This window comes from Mobula hypostoma, chromosome X1 (genome assembly GCF_963921235.1).
Source record: "Mobula hypostoma chromosome X1, sMobHyp1.1, whole genome shotgun sequence".
Taxonomy (NCBI): Eukaryota; Metazoa; Chordata; class Chondrichthyes; order Myliobatiformes; family Myliobatidae; genus Mobula; species Mobula hypostoma.
Genome location: NC_086128.1, coordinates 17,448,382 through 17,468,629, shown reverse-complemented (window position 1 = coordinate 17,468,629; position 20,248 = coordinate 17,448,382). Strand labels below are relative to the sequence as shown.

The following is a 20,248-nucleotide window of genomic DNA, read 5'->3' as shown; positions in this document are numbered from 1 at the left end:
ACATCTTCATCGTGGACCATTTGGGCTGAAGGGCCTGTTTCTGTGCTGCATGAATCTAACTTGCCACAGGAAACCCAACCTGGTCACCCTGGTATTCATAAGGTTGGTCCATTTGAGGGGTTCTGGTCGGTGGTGACCCCCAGGACATGATGGAGGACTCAGTGTTGGTCATGCCACTGAATGTCAAGGATAAGAGGATATGCTCTCTCCAATAAGGGTGTTATTGCTAGGAGAATATTTTCTCTCTCTCTCTCTCTCTCTCTCCCTCTCCCTCTCCCTCTCCCTCTGTCAGAGAGAGAGAGAGAGAGTGTGAGTGTGTTAATGGTAGGAAGATATGCTCTCGCTTGTCGGAGAGGGTTATTGCCTGACACTTATAGAGTGAATGTTATTTGTTACTCTTCAGCCCGTGGAAACAAGGAAAGGGAATGGGTACATAGAGGGTTGGCAATATTTCATGCAATGTCAAATTGGATGTAAGAAAGATAAAGATTAACTTATTTATCACATGTACATCGAAATATTGGAAAATACAGTGAAAGGTGCTATTTGCGCCAACTACCAACACAGTCCAAGGACATGCCGGGGAAGACTGCAAGTGTTACCATGCTTCTGATGCCAACATAGCATGCCCATAACTTACTAATCCTAAACTGTACAACTTTGAAATGTGGGAGGAAACCAGAGCACCCAGAGGAAACCCATGTGGTTACAGGGAGAATGTACAAACTCCTTGCAGACAGCAGCAGGAATTGAACTCCGACCTACCAATTACTGGTACTGTAAAACAGCGGGCTTACTGCTAAGTAATGGGAAGTGTAGTCAAGTTGTGCACAGCAAGCTGACAAGAGTAACACTGAGATAAATAGTTTGCATGATATTGGTTGAGGGACCACAGGGAGCATACAGATGGGGCCACAGTTTACTGTCTCATCCTGAAAGGAGTCTACTTTCCTCTCAGTGAAGTGAAGGAGAATCAGGCTTTTTCTTGTAATTGAGCATCTGGAATAAGACTTGAACTTCAACCTTCTGTCTCAAAGATGAGGGTGCTACCCACTGAGCCACAGCAATCAACTGGGGAGGACACCACCACTGGAGAGACCATGCCTGGATTGCAGGGTTAGCTTCCAAAACGGATGGGCCTAATGCCAACTTGAGATGCTGCACCAACATTTTTACAGTCTCTAATTTTTTTTACTTTGCTTCTTAACAGGTATGGCAAAATAGTTTCCACAAAAGCCATTCTGGACAAGACAACCAACAAGTGCAAAGGTAGGAGACTCCATTTCTACAGTGTGTGAACATCCAGCCAGATTCAGGCACTTTCACCCCCCCAACCACCCCACCTGCCAGAACAGATTACCCCTCTCATTCCCAGTGTCGGCATCTTAATGCCGGATGACCAGAGGTAGCAGGCAGGAGCGAGGAAGGAGGGAGATGCGATTGCAGTGGGGGATTTGGTGTCAGGTGCTCCCATTGTTATTTCTGACTGTGGGAATAAGTGCTGTTCAGGAATGATGTGAAAACAAGAGTAACACTGTAATTTGGTTTTATGGGCACGCTTCACCATGTAACAGAATCAGTCTGGATTCATAAGAAGGAGATACCATGCTGTGGCTGCAAACATTACAGGCGTGTTCTGGCAACTGTATCAAGACTGGACTGTTCGATAACATCCTTTCAAACAACTATTTAATGAATGATGTATGTGATTTGCTAATTGGTTGAAATTACCTGGTGATGAACTAGCAGCGTAAAACTGTTCATTTTGAAATGCTTTGTTTTTGGATGTGTTAACAACAACAACTTGCATTTATATTGTGCCTTTAACAGGTGCTTCACAGGAATGTAATCGGAAACCAAATTTGACACCGAGCCATCAGGGCAGGCGAGCATACTCTCAGCCAAAGGCAATGGTTTTGAGGAGTGATTGATTAAAACCCCCCAAAAAAGCACAGAAGAAGTTTGGGGAGGGAGAGTTGAAAAGGACTACAGCCGCTAATGGTGGGACGATTGAAATTGGGCTGAGGTGGGGTAGGGGTGGAAGAGGCCGAAACTGGATTTCAGAGGGAGGATGAGTGAGTCCATGGAGGGAATTTGAACAAAAGGAAAGGCATGAGGTCAGGGCAGCAAAGATTGGAAGTGTCTCACACTTACCAATTGGTTTGTATGTCTATGGCCTTCCCTTTCATAGGAGAGATGTTTGTTGAGATATCTCAGACCTGAAATGGTTAATGCTTACTTTTCAGCCAGTGGGAGTAGGGCAGGGGTCATGACCTTTACTCCCTTGCAACCAGTTGGAAGGAAAATTGCTCAGGAGTTTGTACTGATCGCCGGGAGAGCTGGATTGGACTCCAGTTCCACTGGGGAGCTGGCAGACAGCCCATAGAGCAGAGAGTGCCACGATTGCAGCCTGTGGTCACGGGAGGGGTCTTCATTGAGAGGTAAAAGGGAAGCCTCCCTTTTCACCGTAAAACATCCCCCTTCCCCTCACTCCCCACTGCCTGCTGAAAGCTGTCCTGTCAACTCCACCCTTCCCCCTCAACTGAGCGCGAGTTTAAGATGTTCACCGAACCTACTTCCAAAGGCATATCATTTGAATCAAAAGCACATTCCGCATTCCTGGGATTCCAGCCATCCGTGGAACACAAGGGAGGTCCCAGCTGCACAGCTGTGTTGTGGAAGGAGAGGAGGAGGAGGAGGAGAGAGAGAGAGAGAAAGAGAGCAGGAGAGAGAGAGAGAAAGGGAGTGTGTGTGAGAGAGAGAGAGAGAAAGCGGGGGGGGGGGAGGAGGGAGGGAGGGAGAGAGAGAGTGCAATGAGGCTGTCTGAAACATGTACCAGCATCTGTGTGAGTATTTATACCCTTAGAACTCGGTGTTCTTCCAACAATATTTCCTGTTGAGATTGGCAGGCCAAATTCAGAGTTAGATCCACCTCCAAGGCTGATGGAAGGGGCCTTTTTTTAACAAGCTATAATGCGCAAAGACAAACCCAAATAAAGTTGTAGCTGTTTGAATCACCTGCCCCTTGGGTTTGTTTTTCATCACCGTTAGAAGCCAGTGACCTTCCCACTAAAATGTCCTGCAAATCATCACTGTGGGAGGAACTACTGGATCTACCCTCCACCCCATCGATTGGCCCCGTGTTCTGTCATTGCCTGTGCTCTGATGTCAGCTTGAAATGGTTGGGCAGGGCAAATGACCTCTCGGTTTCCTTTTCAAATTCCCAAAGTGAGGACACTTATTCTGACATGACCATGTTCATCGTATTTTTTTGTTAAACAAGAAGTACATCTTATGATTGAATGTTAAATATTGGCAGCTGTGCATATTTTCAGAACTGAGCAACCAGCTTTTGCTTTTAAAGACCATGACTCAGTTTTCCCATCCTTTAATGTGTCACCCTACCAAAGTGAGAGGTATGTCGTTATTTGGCATGGCAGTCATGCAGAATCCTGTCCAGGGCTTGCATCAGACTTCCCCAACTAGGCTGTCTCATCAGAAGCAAAGGCCTTGACTTATTGCTTCCCAAACTAACTAAAGTAAAATCAGAATGTGAAATCTGAGCCTGCTTGGCTCAGATTTATCCCACCACGTTCCCACCATTCCCCCCCCCCACTAACACCACCACCACCCTGAGATCCTTTTCACCGACGCCAGGAGTAGACGTTGAGGGAGAGGCCAATCACAATGCCCCCACAGTTGACTTGCCTGCCTGTACTTTGGAAGACAGAATACAACATAAGAATATGGTCAATCGTCAATGTACTCAAAAATCTAAATGCCAGTGTGGATGATTCATATGTACTTTGGCATTCTTTGACTTTCTCCTGTGTGTAACTTGGACACTGGGCCTGCGTTCTGTCTTGGCTCTTAGCTGATCAAGACGTTAAATTTATTGCTGAGCTAAAATATGCTGATGAAAACTCAGCTACTCACAACATCCATGCTGAAATGGGCAGTCACTTCCAGTGACAACAGACTGCGCAGCACTGGCCATTTACATCTGTTTCAAAGTTGCCAGCATTTTTGAAGCTCAGTCTTTTTTGCGCCATGGCAGTTTTGTGTCCCATCTACCCAATTACAGTAGGCTTCACCCTTGACCCTTCTTGTAAACCAGCATGCAGGAAAAATCTGATTATCCTCTTCCTCCTCTCTCTGAACTTAAAACTTGAGAGACTGTGCAGATGAAGGGTGACTCTCTAACAAAGAGCTGACATGGACAAAGTGGACTGAATGCCCCCTGACCATTGTCATTTTGTTCTGTTGCCTCTTCCTTGCAAAAACAACACTAGTTTTTTTTTAAATCTCCTCTCTGACAGATTTTAATAAAGTATTTTTTGAGAAGATGGACTTCTTATTTTACAACTGCTGCTTTTGCCTTTCACGTATAGAGTTTACGTTCCTTCCCCTAGCCATTTCAAGGACCACAGACTAGCATGTTTTAATATTAATTGTAAATGCTATCGTATTTTATCAGCCACTGCCTTGTTCAGTGGGGTTTTGGTTTGCTAAGAGCCATTTTGTAACATAACTTGAGGAAAAGTGGAACAGTGTCCTGACCAGGAAATGAAGCCCCAGCTCGCTGTCATTAATTTCACAGCCGTCAGTTTCCGCTTTTCGTCGCCTCGGTAATGGAGGTGGATTTCTCTCCAGCTGTACACACTGCTGATCTTGTTTGATTTCCATCTTTCATTTTCCTCAGCGGCTTTTCTTCCCCCTCTCTCTCCGGACCGGACCTCACTGATCCCTGTTCTGACTGTGCTGTCTTGCTGCTTTGCTTCAGTGGGAAGGGGAGCTCATCACAGTCACCTCACCTGATCGGCTATTCTTCAAGTACTGGTACGGGCACAGTCCGAGGTAATTGGCACTCGCGCATGCGCGCGCGCGCGCGCACACACACACACACACACACACACACACAGGCATAACCATGGATATACATGCAGGGATATGTACACTCATACACTCAGTGGCCACTTTATCAGGAACCCCCTGTACCTAATAAAGTGGCCACTGAGTGTATATTCATAGGCTTCTACTGCCGTAGCCCATCCACATGTTGTGCGTTCAGAGATGCTCTTCTACAAATCACTCTTGTAATACCTGGTCATTTGGGTTACTGTTGCCTTCCTGTCAGCTTGAACCAGTCTGGCCATTATCCTCTGGCCTCTCTCATTAACAAAGCATTTTCACCCACAGAACTGCCGCTCACCGGATTTTTTTTTGCTTTTCGCACCATTCTCTGTAAATTCTAGAGACCATTGTTCATAAATATCCCAGGAGATCAGCAGTTTCTGAGGTACTCAATGCACATCATCTGGTACCAGCAGTCATTCCATGGCCAAAGTCACTCAAATCACATTTCTTCCCCATTCTGATGTTTGGTCTGAACAACAAATGAATCTCTTGACTATATCTGCATGTTTTTATGCATTGTGTTGCTGCCTCATGATTGGCTGATTAGATATTTATATTAATGCGCAGGTGTACAAGTGTACATAAGAAAGTGGCCACTGAGTGCATACAGTCATATACAATAATTGATTCACATATTGATGCGCATAGAGGCATATCCCATATTAACAGACACACAAATGATACATAAAGGACCACGTATATCAATGCGCATCTTTTTAAACATGCATTAATTTTCCACTGTAGGTACACATATTCATGCACCTATGTTGATCTGTGTAACTTTACATATACATGAGCATGCAAACATAAAATCTTGTGCACATACTTGCAGACATACATGCATGCACGTACACAGCAATGTATACTCGATGTCATGTGGAGACATGTAAATGTTAACAATCACAGAAATATGCATGCCAATTGCAGTTAATGTATGCACATACTACATTATAATGTTGGAATGCAAGACAGGTGTCAATATACATAATGGCATACGGTCAGGTACACAATTGATTCTTGAGCTTGGAGGCACTCGGTCTGGATAGCTTGCATGTTGTCACATATGAATATGCATGTACATAGCCACATGTGATTGATGTCATTCATCCAGGCAAGTTTATAACAAATGCAAACAAACTTACTTCCACTCATAGACATGCACAATAGCAAACACAGACTCAGACATTTAGACATGCACATACATACATGCACAAGCACATAAGCATGCAGACAGAGAAGCAGGTGTGCAATTGTACAGGTATATGCTCATTGACATGCACGTAGACCCAAACACTGAATATATGCAGGCAGAGACCATGCAGTCAAACATAATCACGTGATCTCACAGAGAGACACATTACTGTATGAACCCCTCTACTACCATATTCATCTCCTCCTGTCCTGCCCAGGAGCACCGAGCACCAAGACCGGTTGTCCCGCTTAGGGATCAAAAGACCTAAACTGGAATTGGCTCGGCCTGGCTGGCTCCACCCCATGAACACCAACCCATTGGTGGGATGTGGAACATTAATCTTGGCCTCTGGAGGACTTGCCTTGTTGTTGTTTCTCTCGGCACTGGATTCTGAAAGGAAGGAAGCAATTTTTCAGGCAGCCACGTGGCAGCCAGAGGCTTCTTTGATCAGCAGTCCATGCGAGCAAGACTCCACCCCAGCAGTCTGTCCCTCTCCTCTCCTGGACTATGGAGACCTTTCAAACAATCTGCAGCATCTGTGGGTGGGAAAGGAAATGCCGACGTTTCAGGTCAAAACTCTGTATCAGTCCTCCAGCAGATGATTTGTTGCTCCAGATTCCAGCATCTGCAGTCTCTTGTGGTCTCTTTCATTCAACCTGCCATTCATACGGGGAACATGGCAGTTCCTCTCTAACCATCTACATGCCAATAAGCCTGCAGATGTGTGTTTGCACGTGTAAATATACCCTCTCCACGTACATGCACGCTTAACTGTGGTGCAAGTATGGGTGCACGTGTGCGTGCTTGTTGATATAGATGTGTTTGTGGGTCCAGCTGCATCTGTGCACATATGTTATACATTTGCATGAGTGGATATCATCAAACATGTCTGCCTGTCGTCATGTGTGTACAGAAAGAGGCCACAGTCTACAGAACCTCTTCTGCCATTCACTGAGATAGCACTGGGTGAGCATTTTGGTGCCAAGAGCCTTAATGTCACAGTCCAGCAGAAAAGATTAAAGATCAAAGATTAGTTTTACTTCACACATATACATGAAAACATACAGTGAAATGCATCGTTTGCATCACATCAGATCAGCGAGTGTTGTGCTTGGGAGCAGTCCGTAGGTGTCGCTACGTTTCCAATGCCAACATAACATGCCCAAAACTCACTAGCCGTAACCGTATGTCTTTGCGATGTGGGAACCAACACGTTCACAGGGAGAAGGTACAAACTCCTTACAATGGCAGGTATCGAACCACCATCCTTCAGCTGGCACTGCAAAGCGCTGCGCTAACCTCTGGCGCTACTGTGCTTGCCCTCTCACTTCTGAGACTCTTGTGTCTGGCGCAGCCTCGGCAGTTCCTTAAGCCAGGGCAGAGCTTTAGGGCGAAGTATGAGCTTAGCCAATGCATGGAGCATAGCCATCACCTCATCCCGCAGCAATTCATGCATGCAGAGTAGGGTGGACAAACATGCACCTAATAATAAAGATTGGGGGGGAGGCAGTCTCCAGCAATTATTCTCACAAGCGCTTCACTTGCCCTGCTGCGCTTTGCTAAACAATATTGCCCTGCATTTCCTGATCTGACCAACAGGACACAGTCCATTGCAATGGAACTTGGGATAGTCCCACTATTTATGTCACAGAATTATTCCACTAGGTACACTGCAACTTTTTTTTGTAGTAAATATTAAAAATGACTTAAACTGATTCCTCAAATGTTCTACTTTTTGTCACCTGGTGAAGCTAGATAGCTGGAGGCTTGGAATTAGTAACTTGCCTCTTGGGATGAACTTTTAAAGAAAATAGTAAATTCTGTCACAGCAGGAGATTCCCGTGAAAATGCTGCACTTCGGAACAATGCCCTGAGCTTAAATCTGAAGCGATACACTCAGGAAGGGCGACGTCCTTGCCCCCATCTACTGGTTTGGACAAAGCTTTCTGGAGGATGCTGTCTCCTAAGCAAAACAAAAGCCTCTTTTTGTGTCTGTTTAATATTTCAAAATTCCACCCTTGTTTTGCCCAAATTGAATGCTCCTTTCTAACATGGCATCTTATGGGCACGGTTGCCAGCTAGGTGACCTCTGACCTCTGAAATGGCTCAGTGAAGCAGACTCAAACAGATGTGCTAACAAACACTGAGGTGTAAGACTATGTGGAGAAGGCAAGCAGGTTTGTTCTTAGAAGGTCATTAAGCAAAGGTATGGTCATGTGGTAGCACTCTTGCCTTTGAATCAGAAGGTTGTAGGTTCAATTCCCAGTCTAGCTGTAAAAGCACAAAATTCCATGTTGAGGCTCTTAATATGGCACTGGCTTTCAGATGCTAAGGCATGGCCAGTCATGATCCCACAGTGCAGTTTGTAAAACTTAGGGGCTGCTCTGGTGTCCTTGGCAACCAATCCTCCCCTGATGAGCTAAATGGCCTGCTCCTGTGCTGTATTCTCCCTTCTTCCTCACCAACAAAAGAATATTGGAGGCAGTCCAAAAGGGGTTTTCTGGTCTAATGAGAGGGATGACTTATCAAGAGAGGCAAGGCAGAATATATTCTTTGAAGTTTAAAAGAATGAGTGAATGAACTTATTGAAGAGGGCTTGACAGAATAGTTCCTCGATCCAGGGAATCTTAAATAAAGAGAAACTGATATAGGGGCAAATCGTTTAAACCCAGCTATGTCAACATCCCTTCTCACAGAGGGCAGCAAATCTTTGGAATTCTCAGAGGGTATTGGAGGATGGATCATTGAGGGTATTTAAAGGGGACTTAGATAAAATGTTAAGGATTACAGAAAGACGAGGAGTTAAGACCTGGCACAAAGCAACCATTGGATGGAAGAATATACTCAAGGAGGCGAGTGGTCAGCTGCTCCTGTTTTCTTGTATAATCACTGAATCCAGTTACCAGGTCGTGATGTTATCTGTGGCATTTCCTCGTTCCCGCACTCCCAAAATACCTCAGGAGCTTGAAAATTTTCTGTTGTTCTGTGGTTGAGTGTAGTGCTACAGAAATGCAGGTGTTTCTTTTTGCCTTCCTCTCTCTTTATCTCAAATTGGGTTTGGACCTTGGGGCTCAGCAACCCCTTTATGTCTTGGCTGCTGCTGAAACCGCTTGCAAAACAAATATGTGTGCACTGTGTATGAAGGGAGGAACCAGACTCCTTCTCCAAAATTAGACCTTTAATAGTAGATTTCTTAATTGATCATGGGGCATGAATGGCATGGTCCTAATCGTGGGACTCCTGGTCCTGATATGGCATCCATTTTAAATTGTCGGACAGAGAAACACAGCACCACTGGAGGTTGCCTCAACTTTGGCCTTACCTTAGGTCCCTAGTGAGAAGGAAGAAGGTATTTGGGGATTGGACGGTGTGATGGACAAGGATCTCTGGAGTTTTTTTTGGACAACTTGCTAATTCAGCAGGGGCATCAAGTTAACAGCGCCGTGCTGACATCATCATTCCCCTGGAAACCCACAGCACCGAGAAGAGTCAGAACCCAGTTGATCAGAGAGGTGAGAGGTGAGAGCTGTGTCCCAATGGTATGTTTCAAATCTGAAGACTGTTCATTGGATGGTCCCTCTCACCTCTGGAGCTGAGAATGTGTGTCAAGCTGCACCTTGTGTCTCCGCATCCTTTGGGTCAGTTGATGGATTCCAGGGCCGGAGACATCAGTTCTTGTCTGTCATGGAAGGCTTCAGCAGTCTCTTAGCTGTGGCCCTTGGTCAACCCAGCCTATTTCCTACTATGCGACTGCACTTTGTTGCCTGCATTGGGATCTCCAGAGGCCATGGAAGGTGCTGTGAAAATGCAAATTCTCCCTTACTTCTGCGCTCATAAGATATACAAGAAGAATTTGGCCATCTAGCCCATTGACTCTGCTCTGTCTTTCTCGGCCCTAATCTCCTGCCTTCTCCCCATAACCCTAATGCCCTTACAATTGAGAACCTATTAATCTCTGTCTTAAGTACACCCCGTGACTTGGCCTCCAGGACAATGATTTCCACAGGTTTACCACCCTCTGGCTGAAGAAATTCTCCTCATCTCAGATTTAAAGGGATGCCCATTTACTCCGAGGCTGTGCCCTCGGATCCTAGACTCTCCTACATGGCCGTTGGCAATAGGGCTGCTCTTCTGTGCCGTGAATAAGGTCCATAGGTGTGGGCAACTTTGAGACATGTACTGTCAAAGGGAAGGTAATGTTGGCACCATAACAGTGCGAGGCAAAGACTCTCCAACAAGAGAGTGTCTACCTACCAACCCTTAACATTCATTGGCGTACCCATCACCTAGTTCCTACCCTCAACATCCTGAGGGGTCACTATTGACCTGAAACTTAACCCAACCAGCAACATAAATACTCTTTATCTGAAGCTTAGTATCCTGCAGTAAGTGACTCACTGCCTAGCATCCCAAAGCTCTTCATTTACCCCAACAATGCCATCCTGAAGAAAACAGTCTGCTTGTTTGGCACCTCATTCACCACACACACTCTCCACCAACGGCGCGCAGCATGCTTCTCAGTTACTCCCCAACCCTACTCCAGCAGCACCTCTCAAGCACGCCGGCTCTTAAAGGAGATGCAAGAGACAAGTCCATGACTCTGACCTGAAACATCAATGGTTCCTTTCCTCCCACAGATGCTGCTCGACCACTACGTTCCTCCAGGTGATTGTTTCTTGCTCCAGCCATTTCATAGGGGAAGGCTGAGGGCGGCAGTCGCAGGGGAACACCAACACCTGCAGGTTCCCCTTCAAGTCACATGCCATCACAACTTGGAATATATCACCATGCATCGTCACTGGATCTGAATCTTGGAACTCCCTCCCCAACAGCACTGTGTGGGAGCCCCTTCACCAGAGTGGTTCAAGATGGCGGCTCATCTCCCACCTTCTCAAGGGCAATAAATGCTGGTCTTGCCTGTGTTGCTCACCCCACAAATGCATAAGTAGCAAATGGAGACACTCACTAATGGTAAAAGATTGTAGCACCCTCATGTGCAGCCTGATGGGACCTTCAGAGGAAGAGGTGCAGCCAGCAGAGCTTCTGCCTCACAGCTCTGTGGTCCCAAGTTTGAGCCCGAACTCCAATGCTGTTTCCCCCAGGTGTTCTTGTTCCCTCCCACATCCCAAAGTGTCCGTGGATTAATCGGGCACTGTAAAATATTCCTAGTTTGTAAATGAGTGGTAGAGTCTGGGGGGATGGGGATGAGTTGATGGGAATATGGGGGAGAGTAGGTTACAGCGAAATTAGCGGGGTATGGAATTGCGCTAAGAAACTCAATGGCCAAAGGAAATATAGAATTAAATGTTTGTAGAAAAGACTCAAAATCCCTTGACAGATGGGGAGAATGTGCATTCATAAAAACAATCATACATATCAGAGCCCTGATTTGGCATAGGTTGGGGTTGTGGGCTGCATCTGTGCGAGTGTAGGGGAGGGTGATGTGATCCACACGTTGTTCTCCGATGATCAACCTCTGTTGAGTACATGGCAGACTGAAGTGGTTCAGATAGGAAAGGATAGAGTTGGCCATGGGGACAGCCATTAGGGTTTAAGTTGTCTTTTCAAGCAGTGAGAGGGAGGTTGTTGAGAGGTTAAGGGAGTGGTTCCTGATCCAAGGTCTTTTCTTTTAAACCTTTCCCTGTTATCTCATTCCAACACTGCCTTTGGCAACGCTGGCAGGGAAGAGGAGGGGGGAGCCTCTGAAAAAGATTCAAGGTAGCTTGAAATACTTATGGTGAAATTGACAGCTTTCTGTACCGTTGGGGCTGACCTGGGCACTTGGCTGGACTCACATTGCATGCAGCCAGGTCAGAAGGATAATGTTTATAGGCTTTATAAAGTGGCCAGCAGAAGGGTAGCAGGGAAAGTAAACCACAAGCACCACCACCTGATGTATATAATGTATTCCTGCCAACATGCTAACCCACAGCCCCAGGAGACCACATCTCATAGAGTCTCAGGAAGAAAGCCTTGCTGGATTAGAAAAGGATACTGAGTTGCCAAGCCATTGGCAGCCCCACCAGTCCTTTGCTCCTTTGGTCCAGGGTTTGTTTGCCATGGGAGGGGTGCCTTCCCTCCCCAATGTGTCTCTCCGACTCTTCTGAAAACCTGCGTCTTTGTACAATTTGCATCTCCCCCCCCTTTCTGGCTCAGTGTAGGCCCTGTCAGATCAGCACTCTCTATGTGTTTCAGTCTGTAAGTGGGACGCCATATCAGCGCAAGTTGTTGTTGTTAAGCAACCTTGGGTGCCTTGGGAGGATTTCCTAACTGCCAGTCACAGAAGTACTCGGCAAGCAGACTCCCGTTGATGGGGATTCTATCAGGCATGGTGCATTTGCAATGACAAAGCTATGTAAATGCAAGGCAGATTGAATCCTGGTGCCTATGCTACCATTTGGGTATAATGTGAGACTGCTGCAGAGCCAACTGCACTACTTATCTTTTCAGTGAGATTGCTCACCTGATTGTCTGAGATACAAGCTTTAAATCTGTACCAGGGGACACAGCATTCTGTTGTGGCTGATGTGTTGCCGTGGCAACGGTGACCCAAGGGCACCAAAGCCACATAATGTATCCCCATGGCTCCCAGGGTAAATGGCATGGCGAGACATTATGCTGATTAGGAATGGCTATACCTTCTGGATTGCCTTAAAGTCTCCAAAAGCTGATGATTGTTCTTCGCGGCATGGCTGAGGAGCAAAATAAAGTTTTTGCTATCCATTTGAGTGCTCTTGCAATTACCAGAGTGAAGCACATTAACCATGGCGGATGCTCCAGTGCAGAACTGAGGAAGCGCAAACTTTGTTACCAGTGCTATCTTTCACTGCTTGCTCTTTGACAGATATAAAAAGATTCCACGGCGCTATTTCAAGGTAGCTCGTCCCTGTGCCCAGGGAGGCTGCTGGTTACTCCCCACCAAACAGATCATTCGGTCAAAATCGCATTTATCTTTATGGGATCTTGCTTTTGCGCACATGAGTGCTTCCTGCAATGCTGAAAATGCTGCAAAACATCCTGAAAGCGGGCTTGAAAGGCACTACAGTAATGCACGTCTGTCTTTGTTTTTCTGGGAGTTGTTGAAGTTGGGGAAGGAGGCTGTTTGATCATGCAAGGAGGCTGGAGTCTTCTAATCGAGCCTCTAGGATCATGATTCAGCCAGAGCTGACAACCCTTACACAGTCATCCCTGCAATGACCAAGCTTACCTCAGTAGAGTTGGCGGTGAGCATTACCCTAGACAGTTAAGCAGAAGACCTTCTGAGTCAAGAACGGCCAGGGATTGTGCTTCTTCTGTTTTAAGTACAGGCTAGGCCATTTCAGGGATAGAGGCAGGGGCTTTTGCCAAGTTAACCCCTTCCCAGTGGTAGTACAGTGGTGCAACAGGTAGAGCCACTGCCTCACAGTGCTGGAGACCTGGGTTCGACCCTGGTTTCGAGTTTTCACATACCCTCTGTGACCACCGAGTGCTCTGGTTTCCTCCCACATCCCAAAGATGTGCAGGTCAGTAGGTTAATTGGCCGTTGTTAATTGCCTGTTGTTAATTGCCTCTGGAGTGCATTGAGTGGTAGAATCTTGGGTGAGTGGTTGAGAATAAAATTGGATCAGCATAGGATTAGTGTAAAGGGATGGTTGATGATGGCTGGTGAGCTGAAGGGACTGTGTGATTCTGAAATTCTTTGCAACTGAGATAAATTGGTGTCCCTCTCCGTTCATCTTATTTTGAACTTGTCTTCCATGGGAAGGTAGTGGATTTGACTCTTGCCCCTATAGTCCAGAGTAGTCTTGGCTAGGGTTCCAGTAAGAGTGTGTGTGTACTCATCATCCTGCCCACCGCCATCACATTTAGCGATCCCACACCGAGGACCTCTGGCCGTGAGAAACGGAAACAGCAACATAACGTAGTGTGAACCTCAGCGATGAACACCAGAATGGCATCCGGATCCTTTGCATATTGTATTCAGCCCCGAGCTGAGTCCAATGCCCAGTTCCCTCTTTTGCACTGACCTGGTTTGTCCACCTAGTACTGAAATCCCCCTCCCACACCTTGGTTACTTTCCAACTCAACTATTCCAATATTCTCCTGAGTCCATCTCTGTTCCCTACTCTTTCATGCAGAGATACAGCACAGAAGCAGCCCCTCAGCCCACTGAGTCCATGCCGACCATCAACCAGCCATTTACTGTACACTTATCCCATTTCATTGTCCCTGCACTCCCATCGCTACCCCCCAGGTTCTACCCCTCACTCACACCAATTTGCAGCAGCTGATTAACCCAACAACCAGCATGGGAGGAAACTGGAGCGCCTCAGGGGCAAACCCATCCAATCACGGGAAGAGTGTGCAGACTTCACACAGACAGAACCCAAGGTCGGGATCGAACCTGGGTCTCTGGAGCTGTCAGGCAGCGGCTCTATACACTCCGCCACAATGGCTATCCTAAAGGGGCTCCATTATGAGTACTCAGTTTGAAATCCTTTACAAAGCACAGCCTAATTGAGGTGTTTAGATAATTATAGGATTTGATTCTTTTTATTTCAAAAATAAACTTGTATTCATAATAAAAATACACAAAGGAATAAACACATTGCAAATAACATTCTTAGTGTCGTTCACCACATAAAAGTAAGCTCTTCCCACAGCAAAGGATTTCAGTAAATACGTTCTTAGATAATAATATGAACATTTCTGCTCTTAATTGACATACAAGACCTACCTCAAGATTTGATTGGGGTGAGAGAAAGGTGAAAACAATTCCCTTCCTCAGAGAGTTGAGTTCCTGTGTGATACTGTGGGAGTGCTTCACCTTCAGGGGAGACGGAGGGATCGCCTGAAGATGCTTTCACTGAGACCAATGGGTTGTTGGGTCAGAGGTCAAGGTGGGTAGGCGCAGGTGAATGCCCAATAAGACGCGATCTAGTTGAATTGTGGGACAGGCTCGAGAGGGTGACTGACATTCAATTCCCATATTTGGCTTACCCAAAACTAGGTGTCATGGCGGCTGAGCTTCCTCACAGCTCCAGAGACCCAGGTTCAATCCCAGTCTTTGGCATTGTCTGTGTGTGAAGTTTGTACATTCTCCCTGCGAACACATGGGATTCCCCCCCACCCCGGTTCTTTGGTTTCTTCCTGCATCCCAACAACGTGCGGAGTCGGTGGTTTACAGGCTGCTGTATGTTGTGTGCAGGTGAGTGGTAGAATCTTGGGGGAGTGGCTGGAAATGTAAGAGAGATCAGGTCACAGGGAAATAAGGGATTGATAGAACAGATGTGAGAGACTTTATGGGCTGAATGGCCTCCTATGTCACAGAAAAATGCTGTCCATATCCTAATACACAATAGTTTCTGCTCCTCTGACCTCCTGCCACCAGTTCCCAATATTAACAGCCATACCTTCAGTTCCAGAGCTCCTGTACTCTGGAATTTCCTCCTTGAGAGTCTCTTCCAAAAGACAGCACCTCCAATAACGATGGCTCCAATGTGGAGAATCAGCCCAGATTTTTGTGCTGGTCGCTGGAATGAGATTTGAATCCACAATCTTCCAACTGTGAAGTGAAAATGTGACCATCGAGCCACCAGGAATGATTTGATGCTGAATCGAATGCTGGTCTTCTGTCCTTAGCTCAAGGGCATGTACAGTTAAGCGTAGACTTGTGATTGCACTGTTTGAGGTAGTTTATGCTTCCCGGTCTGAGATGTGCACCAGGAATCCAATTACCCATTTGAGCTGTTCAGGAACCTTATAAGCTCTCTTGTGCTAAAGTTTCTGGCATTTTGACCAAATTATTCAACACTGAGGGTTTGATTGGGTCAGAAATGAGCAAGGTCAAAAGTAACTGGGTAACAGAAGTCCCACCTCTAGGCTGTTGCAGTTGGAGAGTGGGTTGAGGATGGCCATGTTTTCATTCATTTTCATTCCTCCAGACAGGACCAGGTTTCATCCACTCCCCTGTATCTACCTTGAAGCAGCTTTAAGCACTGATGAACTTCCATCTTTGGGCTGTGCCATCAGCACTCTGGGCCCTAAGCTCTGGAATGCATTCTTTGAACCTCTCTGCCTCTTTGCTCCACATGTTCTTCTTGTAAACGCTCCTTCGCTGGTCAACCTCTTAGCCACCCGTCCGAACACGAGGCTTGGTGTCAATTTTGGTCTGATTACGCTCACGTGAAGCCCCTCAGAAGGCTTCTGCACGCTAAAGGCGCTATGTAAGTGCAAGTTGTTGTTGTTTGGGAGTGAGCGCGGCAGGGGCTTTGGAACGACGCAGGATGAGTGGCTGGTCCCCATTCCCACTGGGTCTGGGGCAGCACTGCACACGACACTGGGATCAATCCCTGCCAAGTTGGGTCACGAAGGTCTGTCCATACACCTTACGTGGTGCAAACCTGGTAGGGAGGTGAATTTAATGAATCTCAGCGCTGCTGACTGGTGCCTGCCTGAGTGGGAGCCACTGACCAGTGAACTGAGTTCTGCATGAGCTTAAGTCGAAGATGCGGGTATCAGGCAGGACAACAGCAAGGCCGCAAGCCCAGTGCTTGAAGCAAGGCCACCTGCCTGCCTGTGTGCGCGCGCACATACACACACTCACCCCCCGCGCAAATGTCGCTCCCACCATCCCTTCAGGGCCGGCCCTCTGTGGGTGAGAGAGCAGTGGGGTCTAGGAGCTACTGCGTGGGTGGTTCCTTGGGCTTGACGCGCACTGATGCTTTGAGCCAGCGTTGACAGCATACCCTTCTCTTTTTGAATGTGCGATATGGCGGGAATAATTGCTCGGGTCTGATTTAACACTGTATTGACCCTGTTGGATTTTTTTTCAAGGCTATGGGTTTGTGGATTTCGATAGTCCCGCGGCTGCACAGAAGGCAGTGTCTGCGCTGAAGTCCAGTGGGGTACAAGCCCAGATGGCAAAGGTAAGGGCATACTCTTGCACTTGTGATACAGCGCTGGCTGCATAGGCTGACCCCTTCCAGTAATTTAACAATAATTACCTCGCCTCCCCTTTTCCTGGCCCATTTTCTTACCATTGCTGCGAAGCCCAGTATCTATTGCTATTGAGTGGTCTTCTTGAACCACTGCTGCCCTTTCAGTGGGTAATGCCATTGGGGAGGGTGACCCCGCTCACTTAGCCCCAGTGGTGATGTAGGAGCTGTGTGTGTGTGTGTGTGTGTGTGTGTGTGTGTGTGTGTGTGAGAGAGAGAGACAGAGACATAGAGGGTATCGGGAAGGTGGCACTTAGGTGTGCTGGCTATCCAGTTTAGGAAAAGAATGGACATCTCGCACACACGCACATATTGAGGCTATTGCCTCGCATTGGTAGTCGCTACCTCAGCAATGTTTCTGCCCCAAGCCAGCCAGATTTACCTGCTGTTGCACATATCCATGTGTCATTACATACTCTCAAACACATTAGCATGAAGGGGCGGGCACATTAATGTGGATTCCCCTCTACCATTGCTTTCTCCGTTGTTTTGATCCACTGCCTCGCATTTTTGTCATATTCCTGCCATTTCTTCAGTGATGTTCCATGCCTGGCACAGCTTCTGTTGTTTCACAAACTGGGCACCAGAGAGGATGGTTTGTGGACATGCTGAGTGCCCCTTCCTCAGTCCCCTGCTTCTCCATACGACCCTGTGCAAGAACAGCAGCCCCATTACCCCTCTGCCTACTTTCCCATTACCATGTTAACACCATAAGGCATAAGAGCAGAATTAGTCCATTCAGCCCATCAAGTCTGCTCTGCCATTCCATCATAGCTACTTTATTATTCCTTTCAAGCTCATTCTCTTGCCTTCTCCCCATAACCTTTGACGCTCGTATTAATCAATTGCCTCTGCTTTAAATATTCCCGATGACAGCCTCCACAGCTGTCCGTGCCAGTGAATTCCATCCTCTGGCTAAAGAAATTCCTCCTCATCTCTGATCTAAAGAGAAGTCCTTGTATTCTGAGGTTGTGCCCTCTGATCCTAGACTCCCCTACTATGGGAAACATCCTCTCAACGTCCACTCTATCTAGGCCTTTCAATATTTGATAGGTTTCAATGCCTCTTTATTGATGGGACTTGTGCTCTGCCATTGAACTGGGCCCTAGGCTAGTCTCTAAACTCTAAAATGTGTGCTCTGTATGCATTTGTGTGTGTGTGTGGATGTATGTTTATGTCGGTGCATACGTGTCTGCTTATGACTGATGCGTGTGTACCTGTATATCGCATATGTGTGTGTGTGTGTGTATATATATATATATATATATATATATACACACATACATACACACACACACACATACATACATACACACACACACGCTATGTATGTGACTGTGATGTGTATGTTTGTCTGACTACAGCAGACAATATGCTGGAGGAACGCAGCAAGCTGAGTAGCATCTGTGGGAGGAAAGTCCTAATGCAAGGTTTCGACCCAGAACACTGGCAATTCCTCTCCCTCTCACCAAGGGTGCTCAAGCCACTTGAGTTCCAACAACAGACTCCAGATTCCAGCATCTGAACTTGTCTCCCCAGAGCAGGATTAGATTTGACCGTATCACATTAGCAGAGCAACTCACTGGTGAGCAGCTGGTAAGGTGAAGCTTTTGGAAAGAGTTAAGAGTGTGGAATAAGCTACAGAAAAGGGCCCCACTCACATCGCGCCACACAGCTGCCTGGTTTGAAGATCCCGAGAAGTGAGTTAAAGAATCTGGTTGCCTTTGCCAGTGAAGTTTGTGAGGGGGTGGCTGGAACAGTCACTGGGAACCCTCATAGGAAATGCAGAGGACACTTTGGGGCCCCTTTTCCAAGGAAGGATGTGTTGGCCCTGGAGGGGGTCCAGCAGAGGTTTACGAGAATGATCCCGGCAATGAAAAGGTATGAAGAGCAGCATGCTCAAAATGCTGGAGGAACTCAGCTGACCAGGCAGCGTCGATGGGAAAGAGTAAACAATCGATGTTTCGGGCCAAGACCCTTTATTCAGAAGCATGAGGTGTATGGAGGGTTGGGAAATCTCTTTGAATCCTACCAGATGCTGAAAGGCCTGGATAGAGTGGACAAGGAGAGGATGTTTCCATTAGTAGTGAAGTTTAGAATCCCAGGATACAGTCTCAGAATAAAGGGACATCCCTTTAGAACAGAGATGAGGAGGAATTCGTTGAGCCAGAGGGTGGTGAATCTGTGGAATTCATTGCCACAGAGGGTTGTGGAGGCCAAGTCATTGGGTGCATTTAAGGCAGAAATTGATAGGTTCTTGGTAGCTGACCGGGGCGGGGGGGTGGTGGGCAGGGTGTGTGGGTGAACGAGGCTGAGAAAAATAAATCAGCCATAATTGAATGGTGGAGCTGACTCAAAGGGCCAAATGACCTAATTCTGTTACTGCATCTTAAGGTCTTATGATTTTACGGTCTTATGGAAACTAGATAAGCACTTGAACATGGGAGTGAATTTCAATTGGGAATGGATCAGAATCGATAGCTCTTTCATAAACATAGTAAAGGGCCAATGGCTGTTTCATACTTAGTTGCAGAGCTCAGCACTGCTGCAGCAGCAGCCAGCATTGGTGCCAGTGATGCAGCTGGTGTGAAGGGCAGCAAAGAAATCAGCCAGAGTTTGTACTGCCAACTGCCTGTTGGAAGGCAACTGTATGGAGATGGTGCAAGGCAACAGCAGGGCCGCGCATCAGGTGCGGGTTCATCATACCTGCTCCAGGTAACCACCAAGTGCCAGGGGATACGTGCACCAGTTAAGTATGACACTTTCAGCAGAACAGCTGAGAAGAAAATTGACTCTCAGTGACCTGTTACGCCAGATTGCACTCATTCAGACCCCCACCTACATTTTCCCCTCCCCTCCCTGCTAGCCAAGCGGTCGTGCCACCTCTTTGGAGCCAAGTGGTGCATTTTGGAAGGGAAGGGAGAACAGCTAGGTATCTTGGTACATATTGCTACCAATGAAAAGCAAAGAGGTCCGGAAGAGAGAATTTAGAGAGCAAGGCAGAAAGCTGAGAAGCAGGACCTCCAGGTTAGTAACTTCTGGATTGCTGCCTGTGCCATACACCAGTGAGGGTAGAAACAGGATGGTATGGTAAATAAATGCGTGGCTGAGAAGCTGCTACAGAGGGCAGGGCTTCAGGTTCTTGGATCATTGGGATCTCTTC

At 46.9% G+C, this 20,248-nt stretch overlaps 1 protein-coding gene across 10 annotated transcripts in view; it reads left to right on the top strand.

Annotated features, from left to right (window-relative positions):
• The window catches only part of LOC134340291 (RNA-binding motif, single-stranded-interacting protein 2-like), a 260,578-nt gene that overhangs the window by 162,536 nt on the left and 77,794 nt on the right, over nt 1-20,248 (top strand). For all 10 annotated transcript variants that reach the window (XM_063037346.1, XM_063037347.1, XM_063037345.1 and 7 more), the window contains exons 3-4: nt 1,211-1,269; nt 16,925-17,016. In XM_063037346.1, coding sequence (XP_062893416.1) covers nt 1,211-1,269; nt 16,925-17,016 — 151 coding nt within the window. The remainder of the gene's footprint in view (nt 1-1,210; nt 1,270-16,924; nt 17,017-20,248) is intronic.